This window comes from Idiotropiscis lumnitzeri, chromosome 4 (assembly GCF_059441095.1).
Source record: "Idiotropiscis lumnitzeri isolate Australia: NSW breed Sydney's pygmy pipehorse chromosome 4, RoL_Ilum_1.0, whole genome shotgun sequence".
NCBI lineage: Eukaryota > Metazoa > Chordata > Actinopteri > Syngnathiformes > Syngnathidae > Idiotropiscis > Idiotropiscis lumnitzeri.
Window position 1 is genome coordinate 12612466 of NC_142394.1, and position 15935 is coordinate 12628400.

General features: G+C 39.2%; 2 protein-coding genes across 4 annotated transcripts; both read left to right on the forward strand.

Moving 5' to 3' along the window:
- The first annotated feature begins 3660 nt into the window (after positions 1-3660).
- LOC148338166 (hepatitis A virus cellular receptor 1 homolog) lies at positions 3661-5572 on the forward strand. Of its 2 annotated transcripts, none has more exons than XM_088294396.1 (6): positions 3661-3798; positions 3882-4220; positions 4836-4952; positions 5030-5103; positions 5264-5357; positions 5433-5572. In XM_088294396.1, exons 1-6 carry the CDS (start codon positions 3756-3758, stop codon positions 5501-5503), a joined length of 738 nt encoding a protein of 245 aa, XP_088150522.1. In that variant the 5' UTR covers positions 3661-3755; the 3' UTR covers positions 5504-5572. The 2 variants fall into 2 exon arrangements, with proteins under 2 accessions (XP_088150522.1, XP_088150523.1); XM_088294397.1 differs by having other exon boundaries at positions 4893-4952.
- A 2210-nt stretch (positions 5573-7782) lies between these two features.
- Positions 7783-14582, forward strand: LOC148338167 (uncharacterized). Of its 2 annotated transcripts, none has more exons than XM_088293997.1 (14): positions 7783-7950; positions 8020-8358; positions 9809-9937; positions 10021-10188; positions 10276-10346; positions 10783-11029; positions 11457-11540; positions 11710-11784; positions 11885-12013; positions 12107-12271; positions 12855-12907; positions 13944-14049; positions 14132-14162; positions 14239-14582. In XM_088293997.1, the coding sequence occupies exons 1-14, from the start codon at positions 7893-7895 to the stop codon at positions 14294-14296; spliced, it is 1713 nt and encodes a 570-aa protein (XP_088150123.1). In that variant the 5' UTR covers positions 7783-7892; the 3' UTR covers positions 14297-14582. The 2 variants fall into 2 exon arrangements, with proteins under 2 accessions (XP_088150123.1, XP_088150122.1); XM_088293996.1 differs by having other exon boundaries at positions 7792-7959.
- Positions 14583-15935: the final 1353 nt, after the last annotated feature.

Consider the following 15935-nt stretch of genomic DNA (forward strand, 5'->3'; position numbering starts at 1 on the left):
CTCTTTTGTCACTAGGAGGCGAGTGGCAGTTAGCAGCCGACTTGGACCGGCATCTGAAATTCCCCGCAGGGATCACCACGACAGCCCTGCACTGAGACCTTGTGCCGTGGTCAGTTAACTGCCAGAGTTGTCAACTTGTCATCATGGTAGAACTGACCGCACCATGGGAAGAGCAGATGGAGGCCGCATACGAGTGAAAGAAGGACAAGTATGCTGATCTACAAGCAAACTGGGTGGCTCACGTTCCCAGTGGAGGTTGGATGTAGACGCTTCACTGGAGCTCCTAAAAACTCTGGGAGTCACAGGCCCCAACAGGAAGCGAGCTCTCCGTGATCCAAGACTGAGCAAGGGAGCTTCTGGGTCTGACTCCGAAGGAAGGCAAAGGCGTGGGGAAAAGAAAGCTCTTAGGCAGGCTGCAGGGCGCGGTTGAGAGATGGTCCCCCCCGTGGCTTCACCTCCTTGAAATATTTTGGGGATAAAGGAGCGAAACATTGACGAACGGAGGCCCCCCCGGGCTGATGTCCCTGCAGCCTGCACAATGCCACCATCAGAGGTGTGACAGGCAGAAAAGCCAAGCTGGCAGAGCTACCGCTTGTGAGTAAATCTGGTAAGTCTTGACCCTCTCTTAAAAAAATAGCCCCTCCGTTTAGTAATAGCTGTGGGAACAATTAAAAGGCCAGTGTCAAAGGAACTCACGTGGGTTGATTTGATAAAAGCATCAGATAGATACGATGGCCCAAGACTGTTAAGACATTAAAAAAAAAACGTTCAAGAAGCTTTAAAGCCATCATGAAACACACAGAAAGTCAATTCAGTGATTTTAAAACTGGTCAATTTTTATTTTGGTCTAATGTGCTCCCGCTCGCTGGTCTTCCCACGAAGTTGCTCTGCTTTTGAATGTTGTTAACTGTTGTATTTGTAATTGCTTGTAGGTTTCGTGTCTCTTCTTGTGTGAACCGCATTGAGTTACGTTGTGTGTGAAATGTGCTAGATAAATAAAACTGCCTTGTCTTGCCTTGCCTTGAAGTATCAAAAATGTTGATACAATGATTTCAGAGTTATTTCAAAGTGTTAAGTTCTGGTATCTGAGGTTAAGTAAGTCAATTCCCACATCCCTATTATATAGTAGCCATATTAGGAAAATCTTTCTTGAAATTAGCAAATAATTAGATAAGAAAATAAAATCAAGCCAAAAAAAAATGCCCAAAATGTGCTTTATTAATTCTTGGTGACTTGAGTTCTCAGGACACACTGCCATCTTGATATTGCACCATATGCCAATGTTTATCTGATGTCATTTATGATGACAGCTTGAATTCTGCATTTTTCCTGATTCTTTTTGGGTTGACTACCAAATTGGACAACCTATGGAACAGTATTAAGGTCCTCTTGGCTCAACAACAGTACACCAATCAAGTGCGCAAGCTTTTTACTCCACCCTCATCCAACTCTCTTTTCCAGGAGTGAGGTGTTTCCGCTCCCAAACTCCCCAAGCGCTCTGCTACCCTCCAGAGGGATATTAATAGGAGAGAAGAGGGAGATATTCGGACACAATCCCAGGAGGGATGACAGTGGGAAGTAAGAAGTCAGGAAAGGGCTAGTGTCGTACACACACACACACATCATGCAAGTCAGGCCTCCACTATCTCAGCTATTCTTGTTGACTTTTTTTTTTTGTTTTCATTTTGACAGTACGTAAAACGGTAGCAGCCTAGCAGTTGTCTCCCAACGTAAAGGTTGTGGGTTCCATCATGAGTCCTCTTGAGAATGTCGTAGAGTCCCTTGAGCAAGTTGATCCCGAGTCATCAGTGGGTGAATGCGGAGGCACTTTTAAAAATATCGCTATTGGATTGTTTCTTGAGATGTGCATGACACTGTTAAGAGGCTTTTTTTAATGGGAAGACAAAAAAATTCAACTGCTGGCTTTAAGATCATTTGTGTCTAACTTGTCACATGCAGCAAAATAACAAATGACAACTTGAATTATTTGGAATTCAAAGCAATGAGCTTCTGGCGGACTCTTGAAAAATCGTATCGAACTGATGTCGTCGACAAATGTGTCATCCATCACAGGAGAGCAGCGGGCAGGCAGATCAAGATGGCCAAACCATAATATTTGCGTCAAGTTTTTGAAATGTTCAACAGCAATTCATCTTTTCTTTCCTGTGAAGTCTTTTTTATTGTTAGTAAAGTTGAATATTTACCTTGGAGAAGTGTCTGCTCTTATCTATTTGGGATACTCCAAACAAAGATCTTTTCCTGTGGCATATCGTGTGCTGACATAACAATACGAAGATATGTTGAGTCAAGCACACTTTAAGTGTCCCAATAAACAATGTGAAACTATTTTCGGTTGTCTAGATGTGTGGCATGATAAGTGCACGTGGGTCAAATGAACACAAGTGACATTTTTTTTTTTTTTTTTTTTTGGCATCTAACGTTAGGGGACGAGAAGTGCTTATTGAAGAAAGTCACTGGCAGCTCAGCATGTTCACAAAAGCTCAAATCAGCTTTTTGTTTCTTTCCTTAACTTTGCAGTCCTTTACTATGCTGAATGCAGCACGTTTTCTGCATCTGCCAGAATGCGGATGCGTGGGAATCCACCTCCTCCAATGCTAAAATAAACTCAGACTCTGACCTCTGGAGTCTCACTTCTTCTCTGTTTGCGCCCTGTTTTATCGGAGATCAGCAGAAGTCGCTCAGGCATTGATTTGTGAGACACTTTGGCTTTGGAACACTTTTTCAGTGCTGAACCCAATTTTAAAGTCCAATCTCAACAGTGGTGTTACAGTGGCTCAAATTTGATTTTGGACAGGAAATGAAAGTAAACAAAACTCCTCCTTTGGACCTTGAGGTTAAACGGGGACACCAGCGGTAGTTTGCTTCTGCAAAAAACAAATAATTGTAGAGCCAGTGACAGGGTGACATGGGTCCGGCCATAGTTTTTCATTTAAACCACCATGGGTTGTTAATCTATATCCAAGCAAGAAATCTTTCTTGCTTGAAATCATTGATCAAAAAGCAAGATACCTGATGTTCTCAAAGATAATAGTTGACTTAGCCCCCAGACACATTTCTAAAGGGTCCACTGTCACACAAACATGTTTTTTCAGCCTCTGCAGTTGTCTCATTTTAACCTCACGGCTTTTCTGGTCGGCAGCTTTGTGAGGCGAGGAGAGAAGTCAAAGCAAGCCAGTTCGGTGTCGCTACATGAATTCATGCTCAGTCTGAAAGATCAAAAGAGTATTGGGTTGTGAATATGACTTCACACAAACAGATATTGTTCGCAAAGAAACAATACAGGAAATGATTCTTATGGCAAAGTCAGCTTTAGTGACGATCTAAATAGTAAATGAATAGTGATTTATTTATTGCATCGACAAAATACTTAAAACTAATATTTAATGCATCCTATGGATTATCAACCTTTCTGTCTTAAAGCAAAACCCTTTATTTGTATTTTTCAAATGTAAATTCAACAAATACGATCAAGTCTTTCAAAATAAAAGTATTTTGTTCTTCATTTAGCTGTTGACCCACAGATTATAGTATGCGTAATTTATTTTATTTCCTTTTTTTACTGTTGATCTGAAGCCAACTCAAAGATTTATCTAAATCCTCCATCTTGACTACAAGTTTCCCTTCCTGATTGTCAAGAAAGGGAAGTTGAAAGCGCACGACACATCATGCCTCCGTGCGGGGGAAGATAGGTCGCCTCATTTCAGTGTAGTGTAAAGTTATACAAGAGCCTACACATGCGTGGTATTTGCTATTTATTCCTGTCCATCCTGAGTCAAGGTAAGTCAATATGTTGGAGCTCTGAGTGGGAGCGCTGTGAGGGTTGACATTTCAGAGCTGTGATCCAGTGTCAACCTCTGCAGTTCACTCGGAGGCCCTCAAAGTCAGCGGTCACATCGGGAACAATGTCACACTGCCGTGTGCCTACAGCACCCGAGCTCATGGTCGCTGGAGCTTCTGCTGGGGTCGAGGAAAGGTCCCCGCTTTCAAATGCTCAAACAGGATCGTCTACGCCAAAGATGGGGCCGTGCGCTTCATCAGCGAGTCCAGGTACCGCCTCCTGGGTCGCCTCAGGGATGGAGACGTGTCCCTGACCATTGTGAATGCTCAACCTGGCGATGTTGGCGTGTACGGCTGCAGGGTGGAGCTGCCAGGGTTGTTCAACGACTATAAAGTCAACATATACTTGGCCCTGGAGGAAGGTGAACATGTGGCCTCTTGTGTTTAGGCGCTGTCATTTGCTGCTTCATATCTTTTGTTTCTCTCCCTTCTTCTCTGCTGAACATCAAATGGTCACAAGGGCTGCTTTTTGCTCTCATTCTCTCTCTATGGACCGTGTGCAGTTGTGTTTTTATGTACGTTATCGCCCTTCTTTAAGTCAAAGTAGAATGTATTTATTTTAAATTTATATCCAAACGGGTGCCACTGTATTTAAAAGTTATAAATGCACAAATTAGAAAAAAAAAATCAAATATGGGGGTTATTTTTTTGGCTGGGTTTTGCAAATATTTTTTTATATTTATTTTTAAACCAACACAAGTAAACAACAATTGTATATTTTATTATCTTGTCCTTACATATTGTACTTTTTCCAGTCACTCATCTTTTAAGCTTTTATTTACAATGCTGAGTCTGCCTTTTTTGCAAAACCTCTCTGGACATGTTTTCTTTGACGTCGAAGAGATTTTATTATGTTTTACTTTATTGGACATACAGAACCAATTCAGTTATTGCTAAATGCCAAAGCGTTTGCCAGTACACTATTCCATTCCAATTTCATTGTTTCTGGGTTTTTTTTTTCTGTCTTTGTTTTCAAGCCCTACAAATTGAACTCCTCCAGCTGAGACGTGTTTTCTTCTTTTCTATTTCTACAGCACCTTCGGAACCACCTGTTACTCAGGTCAGTCTGCCGGTCTCAACTGAAAGAAAACAAGGTGGGCGCAGTAAATCAGAAATATTTCATTAAAAGAAACACTGATACTAAATAAGGATGTTTTATACTCCTTTCAAGCCATTTCAGAAATGTCTATAATTGAACATGCAGAAGGAGATGATTCAGCTATAAACAGGAAAGGCAGAGCGCAGGTATGACACTTTTGTTTTCTTCTTTGAGGAAAAAAAGACCGGGTAACATTCGCTGGGCTAAATATTGCAGTATTGTGGGTTTTTACCATAAGATGTCATTTTATTTATTGTATTTCCTTTTTACAGTTTCCTCAAATGATAATGTTCACTTTCATTGCAGGATAAATTTGTAGCTTTCCAGGAAGTGGGCAACATTTGCAGATTAGCAGCAATCGTTTCCCTTACTGTGCTCATCATGCTAATCTTTATTGCCTGTAAGTATCATGTGAATTCTAGTTGGGAATATGACTAGACTGAGCTGACAAAATCCTGTCTTATTTTTCTCACAGCAGGGAAACGACCTTGGCCTCTTCAACTCCAACAAATATCAACGATAGAAAATGTGTATGAAATTATTTAAATTCACTTGATTTTGCTCTTCTGTTTCCTATATATATACATATATATATATATATATATATATATATATACATATATATATATATATATATATATATATATACGTATATATATATATATATATATATATATATATATATATATATATATATATATATATATATATATATATATATATATATAATTATATAATTATGAAATAGAACATGTAAAAACGAAATTTGAACCTCAGGAACGATGTCATTTAAACGATGTGCAATAGGAAAGTTTTACTATACATTTCATCCCCCCCCCAAATTACAAAGTATGAGCCTGCAACGCCATCCTCGTTGGAGAGGCGAGAGTTGTGGCAGGACAACTTGTGGATGCTTCACCATGACAACACGTCTTCTCACAATGCCTTGAGCATCCGTCAGTTCCTGGCCGAGCAGAACTTTGCTATGTTAGAGCAAACGTCCTACTCATCTGACGTGGATCTGTGATATTTTTTTTTCTCCTTTTACCGAACTCAAGGCTGTCATCAGTGAGACTTGTTCTGAAGATGTGGACGACGTTAAGATGGTCATGAGGACTGAGCAGTCCTGGAACTTTTCTGACATGCCTGCTACTGTATATACTCTATTTTAATAATGTCATGTACAGTAATTTTGTGTATTATATTAAATTGCCATATTAAAGTGATTCATTTTTGCTCACTTTGGCATTTGTGCCATAAGCACGGCATACAGTCGATTTTTTTGATGCACTTGCCTTAGAAGTTGAGATATTAAAAGGATTATGTAACTTAAAAAAAGCCCTTTTTATTTAGTTTTACATGTTTGTCACATGAATACTGAATATAATCTGTCATTCATGGTGTTTTCATTCCACGCCGTTCATATTAAGGAGTGAGCGCGCCTTCATTCAGCAATCTGTGCCATGTCATTAACGCATCATTTGGAAAACAAAGTTAAATGATATTTTCATTTCATATTCTCACAAATCCTGTGTAATCTGCTGTTGTTGACTGAGGTGGATCATTTCCCCTTTTATAGCTTTAAATTGCGGTTTTCATTGTGGGTTGAAACTAATAAAATAGACAATAAATCGCACTTCTTCACTCTGATGTTTTTACATGATTTTGTCATCTTGCGTCTTATTTAGCCAACATATGTTTCCGTAAAGTGTTTCATTCTGTTGAGCTTGCTGTCTTTTGTTAGATCCTACTAATCCCACTTAAAATATTTTTGCCAACCTGCAACGTCTGGTAGGAAGAATTCAACCAGTGGCATTTGTGCCGTTGTCTGTTTGTTTTTGGACGTATCCAAAGAGGAAGTGATATATCTGGGTTACTAAAGTTTCAGCTGACAAAAAAAAAAAAAACACACTCAGCCAAATTCCAGTGAATAACACACACACTCTATAGTTGAGTTTCATCAGAAATCCACTCCTTTTAGGATAGATTCATTTGTGTTTTTGATGCTATGATGATTTAGCTGCTTGACTTCCATGCAAGCAGCGTGGGTTCAGTTCCCACTCCGCGATGCTACGAATGTGAGTGTGAACTGTGTGTCTCGCCATGTACCCTTTGATTGACAGGCAACCAGTCTAGTGTGAAGTCTGCCTTTTGCCAGATGTCAACATAGGCTTCTGCTCCCCGTGTTAGGAAAAATACGACTTTGCACACAAACAATTATATTTTGACTATCACCTGAAGTAAACCTGTTTGTGTTTGAGGATCCTTGAAAGAAAGTTGACCCTGTTGCTCTCGCTCTGGTAATATTTGATCATTTCACTAGAGACAACGCAAGGTGCCAGTTGCACGAGCCAGATGAGAACTGCCTATTCATGTGTGTAGTGTATATATTGTATGACTTGGCCTAAGGGGAAGTTTTAGAATTTTTTTAGAGCCAAATGGTTGTATTGGTACTGTCGCCTTCCATGTATATCTCTATGAAACTTTCTCATTTCTAAAATGACACGGCGACCTTGAATAGAGTAGGCAGAATAATCATTTGATCAATAGATGATTTTTTTAATCACTCTTTTTAATCACTCGATTTATTCCTCCTATATTATAAAAGGGGGATTTTTGATTTCTGTTTGTAACTGCCTCATTTGTTACCACTGATGACAGTTAAACACATTAGCTCGGCTCCAGAGTTAGTTGGTGAGCGCAATTCTGTCGATTCATCACTATGAAACTGTTTGCCACTTGAAGGAGAAGGAACCAAAACCACAAAGAAGGAAGCAGACCTCTTCCACATCCCACCTTGGCCTGCAGAACTGTTTGTGTGAGCACATCGAAGACAACATGTGACTTGGAAACTTGTCAAAGCGGCAACATCTCTGCGGTCCACTTTGATGCACAGCAGCAGGTGAATGAAGTTCCTCAATGAGCTGATGTTACCATGACTTCTTTTGTCAGAAGATACTTCAGTTTCTGTTGCATCCTCTTCCTTCTTCTAGGTAAGAGAGGTAATAGACCCATCAGGATTGTTGCGTGTTTAAAATGTTCACTCTTTTTTGCCTTTGCAGAGTGCAGCTTTGCAGTAAGACTGGAGATTAAAGTTGGGGCAGATGTGACGTTAACATGCAAGTACGATGCTCGCTACTATGGCAAGCTGTCAGTGTGCTGGGGTCGAGGGCCTATCCCTACCAGGGGCTGCGCCAAAGAAGTCATCAAGACGGACGGAACGTCGGTCACCAGCAGACTATCCGAGCGCTACTTGCTCATGGGTAACATCGTGGAGGGGGATGTGTCGCTGACCATCAGACAGCTTGTGGAGAGTGACTCGGGTGTGTACGGCTGCCGTGTGGAAATCCCGGGCTGGTTCAATGACCGCAAACATCAGATGACCCTGACGGTGGTACCAGGTGAGACCCAAATTACTGTATGTAGGACTGTGGGGTGGGTTGACAAAAGTATTCATGCGCTGTGGAAGGACTATACAGTTACTTGTGCAAAAGAAGGCTTCGGTGCAACCACGCAGGTACTGATTCAAGTCAAGTCACATTTATTCATATAAATCCTGATCACAAAGGAGTCTCAAAGGGCTTCACATTTCACAAAAATCAATGAATCATTCCCAGTCTAAGCCTCCCATGCAGACATAGAAATATTCTGGGAAAATTCATAAACCCATGCAATTAAATTACATGATAGTTTAAGCCACAATTGCACTTAAGTACAAAAAGTTTTATTTATAATTTATTAAAGAATTGTTACAGTCAATTATACTGAACCTTTTTTCTAATAACTTCACATGACAAAAAACTTTGACACAAAAAACAATTTCCCTTTTAATAACTTATATTGTATTGAGGTGAAATAAATAAATAAATAAATAAAAAAATCACGGGTCACGCTATTCAAACAACAGGTCCCCATAGCTTTGTTAACGTCGTGAAAAGCCGCCCCCAAAAAAAGTTTGCTAAATGTATTTTTTGCAGATTTTTTTAAACTGACGCAAGAAAAACATTTGAGGTGGCAACATCAAATAATTTTCTCGATTCAAGCCGTGGGTGGAAAATATCTCGCTTCTCAGAATCTGCTGAGTCATTGTCATTAATGCTCCCAGGTGCACGTTCGTCACTGTTGTCTGTTTTTTCTGCCTCTTGTGTAGTTAAATGGGAATGTTCTTTGTGTCTTCACTGGTCCAAAAATGTCATTTCTGATTCATATTGTGGAATTATGACATTTGCGGAAAACTAGTTCAACAGTTTTTGTCCATGTCAGAGGGCGGCCATTTGTCCACTAAAAATAACATCACTGTTGCTCAGGGCTCAGGTAATGACCAATCATAGCTCAGCTTCAGAAAACAGGTGAGCAGTGATTGGTCGTTACCTGAACCCTAAGTGACTGTCATGTCATTTTCAGTTGACAGAGAGTGACAAAATGTTCGCCCCCTGAGATGCCAAAAATATCGGGTGGATTTTGCTGCTTTACTCATATTCTAAAAACGCAATACTAATCGGAATGCCATGTTCAGACTAGTGAAGCCACATTGAACATATTATCGCAAAGTATTTTGGGGGGTTGATTTTGGGGAGAAAATAATCAATTTAGACAAACTAATTAGTAGAAAGTACGGATAGCAGTTTTCCAATGGAGGTCGTAGAATTAAAACATTGTTAGAACAATAAATACTCATTTTAAGATACCCCAAAAAATCAACTTAAGCACAATAATTATTCTCAGTTTCTTCTGTGTTAAAACCATCCTTGAGGAGCACATTGGCAGGAACTGTCAGGGAATGTGTTCACCCAAGATATAGACTGCAGCTTCAGTGTGACTGCATACTAAATAGCAATTCTCCCTCTTTAGTGCAACCTGATGCTCTAAATGTAGAGATGCGAGAGGTCAGGGACAGAACTGTCACTGTTTGCTGGTCTCATGTATTTGACGGTGGAAGGCCCATCACGTCCTACAGGATTGACCTTAAGAGCAAAGAGGGTATCCCAAATCGCCGGAGCATATCCAGAAATATTGTAAGGACAGTGTCTTGTTTCACACGTTTTATTTCTCCTGCCATACAGCTCTCTGGGATGCCGCCGTGTCAACTCATATTTCAAATCCAAACCTGACTCAGGTCACTCTGGTGGACTTGTGGCCGGCTAAGTATTACAACCTTCGCATGTTTGCAATCAACAGTCAGGGCATGAGTGAAGCCAGCAATGTCCTTGCTGTCGCCACAAAAGAAGCAGGTAAAGAAGAAGAAGTACAAAGTGGCATTTTGGTTTATTCAATTAAGATTTTCCATTTTATAAGACTTTCAAATCTTTGCCACTCAGCACCAGATGGCCCACCCTTGGACATGCGTCTCCAACCGTTCTCGTCCACAAGCATCAAAGTGTCCTGGAAGGTAAACTTACTTATGACAGTTCACCAAAATACTTGACGAAAAAGTGCTTTCATTTCAGGAAAAAAACAGTTAGCCCGCTAGCTACAACAGGAAAATGCACATTCATTAGATGCCACAATTTACAGAAGAGGTATTCACATACATACACCCTTATAACTGCTGGGTAAAAGAATATTTTTCATCAAAAATTGGAATGATCCTCCTCATAGGTCCACAAAGAAAAATGGCTGGCATATAATTTTCAACAGGCCATGGTTTCACACCTTCAGTGGACATCCCCACAAAATTTGAGAGCAGAGACAAGAGTGTAATTTTAAGCAAAGTACTTGTCAAGTTGTTACCAACACCCTTCGCTGTTGCGTGTCAGTTTTTATTTTCACTCAAGAGGAACTGTTAACACGGAAATGTGTTGATAATGCTAATGACTGTGTTATAGCCTCCTAGGGCCAACCTGAGAAATGGGATTATACGGAGTTACAGCCTCAGCTACAGAGAGTATGACCCTGTTGGCAGACATTTCAAATGGTGGCAGCGGGAAAGTGTGACGGCGACAGGGCCACAAGAGAGCGTCATCCTGAGCGGATTGAGGCCTTCCACCCAGTACGGTGTGCTCATACAGGCCAAGACCAACGCAGGAATAGGACCTGCCTCGACTGCACCCCTCTGCTCCACTTTGGACGAGAGTGAGTCATTCTACAATTTATTTAAAGTATATCCTGAAAATGTACAATATTGCGCAAAAGTCTCAACCCATTATTTTATTTATTTAGTTTTACCATTTTACGACTTTTACTTTATACTGGTGCATCTTCATAAATTAGAGGGCTGTGGAAAGCTCTACTTCAGTAGTTCAATTCAAAAAGTGAAAGGCCCTATTTTCACCACCTGTCAAAAATTCAGTCAAGTGAAATTTAAAAATGGCACAACAATGTAAAATGTCCTCTTGTCTCTCCGCGACCAAGAGTGGAATGGAAGTGAAGATTTTTAACTGGTAATTTGTATGCTGTTTGCACAAAGATAACGACTTTAGTACAGCACCGTATGACTTCATCAAATTCACTCATTTTTGTAATACCAAAAATTTATTTTCTTTATTTATTTTTTTTTCAGTTCTCCAAACATCCACGCTGGCAACTGTCAACACGCTCTTCACTGTTCCGTGGCCGAGGCCAGACACCACAAGGATCAACTCAGGTACTAACAATACACAGTAAGTTAAGATGAAAGCAAACAAACAATCCAATTGACAATTGGAAAGGAAAAAAAAATACATATATTTTTTTTACAATATTTTTCTTTCCAAGCATGCCCTTCAGTTAAACATTCTTTCTTGTATGTCACTCCTGCTCTTTTGTGTTCACAGACGTCTCCACTCCATCAGCAGATGTGTTGATTGCCAGCACAGGATGGGAACAAAGTTCAACGGTCTTTTCCTCGGGTAGAGCATTTGCCTCGGTGGCAGGAAATAAAATTCATGAGCATCCAAAATAATTTGATTCAAGCTGAAATGTGTTTTTCGCCACCTGTGTCTTTTTCAGTGCCTCCAGATCCCCCCGTTGTTGAGTTGAAGGAGGTTAGGGACAACACAGTTTCTCTCTCTTGGACTCCTGGGTATGAAGGACATGCCCCCATTTCCGGATATTTTCTTGAGTATAAAGCATTGAATGGTATAATCAGTAAAATCACTCAAACATTATCTATAAAGTAAATTTTTCTTGGTCGATTCAGAGCAAAATTGAATTCTGTCCCAACAACCACAGGCTCATGGGATTTTAAAAAGACGGTAGTGGACTTCAGCCCAAACCAGACAGAGGCCACCATCATAGAGATACATCCGTCCACGTACAACATCCGCATGTTTGCCAAGAGCAGTTTGGGGACAAGTAAAGCAAGCAACATTCTAACATTCACGACTGGAGAAACAGGTGAGATATTTTCCTTCTGATATTACCCATTGAATTACAGTTTGTCTTTCGAAATGAAAACGACTGGGAGATGCAAAAAAAAAAAAGATTTCTGTACCCAATATTTGGGTCACACTGGAAACAAAATAAAGTACGATTTTGAGAGTAATATTACCAGAAAATTTGGTTACACTATAATAAGCATTAGCTAAGCATTTGTAAATACGGAAATTATCATTTAGTTTCTGACAAAATGATTATTCGTGTCTGAAACATGCTTTATGAATGATGACTTCAGTATTTACAAATGTTTTAGTTAATGTACTTATTATAAAGTGTTGTCAAAAATGTTATTGTTCTTAGTTGTAAATTGTAATGTTACAAAATAAAATGTATTAATAAATTAACAAGAAATGTGAAAAATATTAGAAAAAAATGGCCAAATTGTATCTAGTGAATATCAAAAGTCTCACATGAATGTAAATGTGTATTCTCAAACTTTCCTATAATAGCGTAGAATTATTACATTTTAGGACTTTATTTCATAACAATGCAACTTCAATCCCTTAATTTACTCCACAATTTTTTTTTGTGGCTCGCACAGGTCATCAGGAGGATTTTTTCTCAACAACCACAACCATTAAGACTCACGCTGCAGTAAGTATAAATCAATATGTTTAATTTAGAAACTGTGTGGCCCATCTGGAGCACCAGGAAATTTGAGCTGCTGGGTGCCACTTTTGTGAGTAAGGGTGTCACCAAGTCGCAATAATTGAATACACGACCCTTGCAACTATATTACACCCTGTCTGTATAAAATAACATTAATCACAGTCCCGAGTGTTAATTGTAACTTCAACAAAGCATGCTGAGGCTCCCGCTAATGACGTGTTGCGTCAATGACACAAAAAATACATACTATCCTGTAGAAAAGGCCACAAAGTGATTTATTCTTTAGGAGAAATATGTTTATCTTTGTTTTAAATAGCAGAATCTTAACCTGTGGCTAATTTGCATGCATTTTTTATAATGTTCTTGTGGGAGAGGTTTCGTTGATGTAATTTGCACACACGTAGTTGCAGTCTCGTGATATAATCATAGGTCTGAGGATAACGTGCGCATGTTACAATGTAGCGTAAGCCCATTCTGTAAAAATTTTGATTTTTAATTAAATACAATATAAATCTAATTTGAATGTCAATGCTTGGAGGTAATGGTAAGCTATTCTCGATTCATACATTAACAAGGGTAAAAATGATACTATCTTCATTTAAACATTGTGAACTTCAGTGGACTGGTTTGACTCCAGGGCTGAAAATGAGTGCCTACATGCGTGGTTGTAATTGTTTCACTCGGTTCCGTTCTAACTGACACTACAGAGTGGATGATTACAGCATTAACCAGCTTACTCAACTTTTATTGGCATAAAACAATCCAGTACAGTAAGTTTCTCCAGTCTTGTAAAAATAGGATAGGGCAAGAGGTCACTTCCTCTCACCTGTTAAACCTAGCAAGCAACATCAACTCAATTTAACGATACTAACAATACTATTGTTACAATAAAAGAGTGAAAACTTTTTTTTTTTTTTTTTTACAAATGTTAACGAACACCTGATTTGCATTGCATTGCAGTGCCCCCTAGAGGACAAAATGAGTATTTGTTTTTCTTTAAATATAACCGTTTGTTGTCTAGACGGGCTCTGAAGAGGGTGGAAGTGGCCACCTTGCTGCCATTGTTGTTCCACTCGTGCTGGTGTTGTTGTTGATTGTTGCCATAGTGACTACATGGCACCTGAGACGTGAGTATGCTAAGTGAGTGAGTGATGCTTCAGATCAAACGAGCTCCTTTTGATGAACTGTCCTCCTTATGTGCCCTCTCAGGAATTAAAGTGAAAAAAGGGAACCTTAGCCTGTGAGTACCTGCATCCTAATCACTAAATTATTCTCCAAGGCATGTTTGATGGGATCAAGTGCGTTCTCCTCCACAGGTGGCTGAGCCGCGGAGAAATACTTTATAGTGGATCTGAGTCCATGCAGGAGCTGTGAGATTTTTTTTAAAATATGTTAACATGAAAACAGAAATTGACCAACAGAGACTTATTGTCAGTGTCAGACAAAAAAAAACTTGAAGAACTGAATTAATAACCCCTAAGCCATCATTAAATAGCCTAATGTACGCCCTTTTCATAGAGTTATTTTTTTTGTTTTGAATGATTTTGACTATGTAATTTTATTTTTGCGTCTTTCATGTCATTTTGTACTGTGAAACCTGGAGCAGGAAGTGTGAGAGGGTGTGGAACCACATTAAAAAAATTATAATAATTCGGACCAACCCTTTTTTGTATTTTATCTGAGGTCAAAAGGCTTGTAGTAATTTATAACATCCACCTCAATTTAAAATAATAATGATTAGAATTCGTAAGCTTCACTGTCTTTCTGTTACTGACATAAACTGCTATCTTGTTGTATCCAAGTACCAGCAGAGGGCGGTAGAGCCCCACATTAGAGTACGTTGCATCTGAGGCACTGTCAGTGTGGCATCCTCATGAGGAGCCACTGTCGCCAAACTCGATTTCTATCCATCTGTCTAATAAATCTCTCAATTGGTGGAGGGAATTCGATATGTGGGAGAGGTGGGATAGCAGTCTGCCAGGATGTCACCAAACAATGAGGGAGCATACATGGGAGTGGCAAGTACTGTTTTTCAGCTCTTACCACATGGCTCAGTAGTTCATGGAAGAAGAGTTGCATGGTGAAAAAAAGCTACTCTTAGTGTATTATCGATCCAGGTCTACAAAAGACACAGGATGATATTGATTATGCAAATGTTACTCCATCACAAACTCCAACTCTAAATGTCGGCATTTAACTGTTGAGTGTGATTGTGGCCTGCAAAATCACCGGATGCTTCTCATCTTTCACTGAATTTGTAGTCTTTTCTGCACCATGTTCACAACTCTGTTCTTTCATTTCTTTCTTCAAACATTGTTAATTGCTCTGCGTGGCTCTTGAATAAGCGAGAAAAAAAGGCAAGGAGGAAAAAAAAAAGGCTGTCATGGTTGTGGGGTTGAATGGTTACGAGACTTTGATGAGGTCTCTTTGATTGTTCATGTGTGTACAAAGTAAAAAAAGTATACCTAGAAATTCCAACAAGCTCCCTCTAGTATACCACACAGGAAACCAACATCATGGTCAGTTCAACAATGAACAAATGAAAATGACTTTTATCAGCATGTCACCATTTACTCAGTTTTGGCTATGAAGCTGTTGGATTCAATTAACATTCAAATGCAGACGTTTTAGGTCACCATTTGCTCTTTTACCAATCCTTTAATGGCCCTTTATTTATTTGCTGCTGATGAAATTCTTTGACGTAACAAGATGAATATTGGTTACATGTTTCTTAAATTGTCCCCCAAAAAATATATTTGTGTAAACCTCTAACCTCATATTGCCGTCAGATAATAAATCATCAATGATGTAATGTTGATTTTGTGAACGAAAATTAATCAAAAATATTTTCATCAACACACACTTTAGACTCACATTAATAAACAATAACTGGGACTGAATTAGGATGCATTTTTGTGGACTAATAAAGACAAAAATGTGCTTCACTAAATAAAGACTGAGCTAAAATTTATGGATATTTTACTTCACGATTAAAGAAGATATAAATATATGA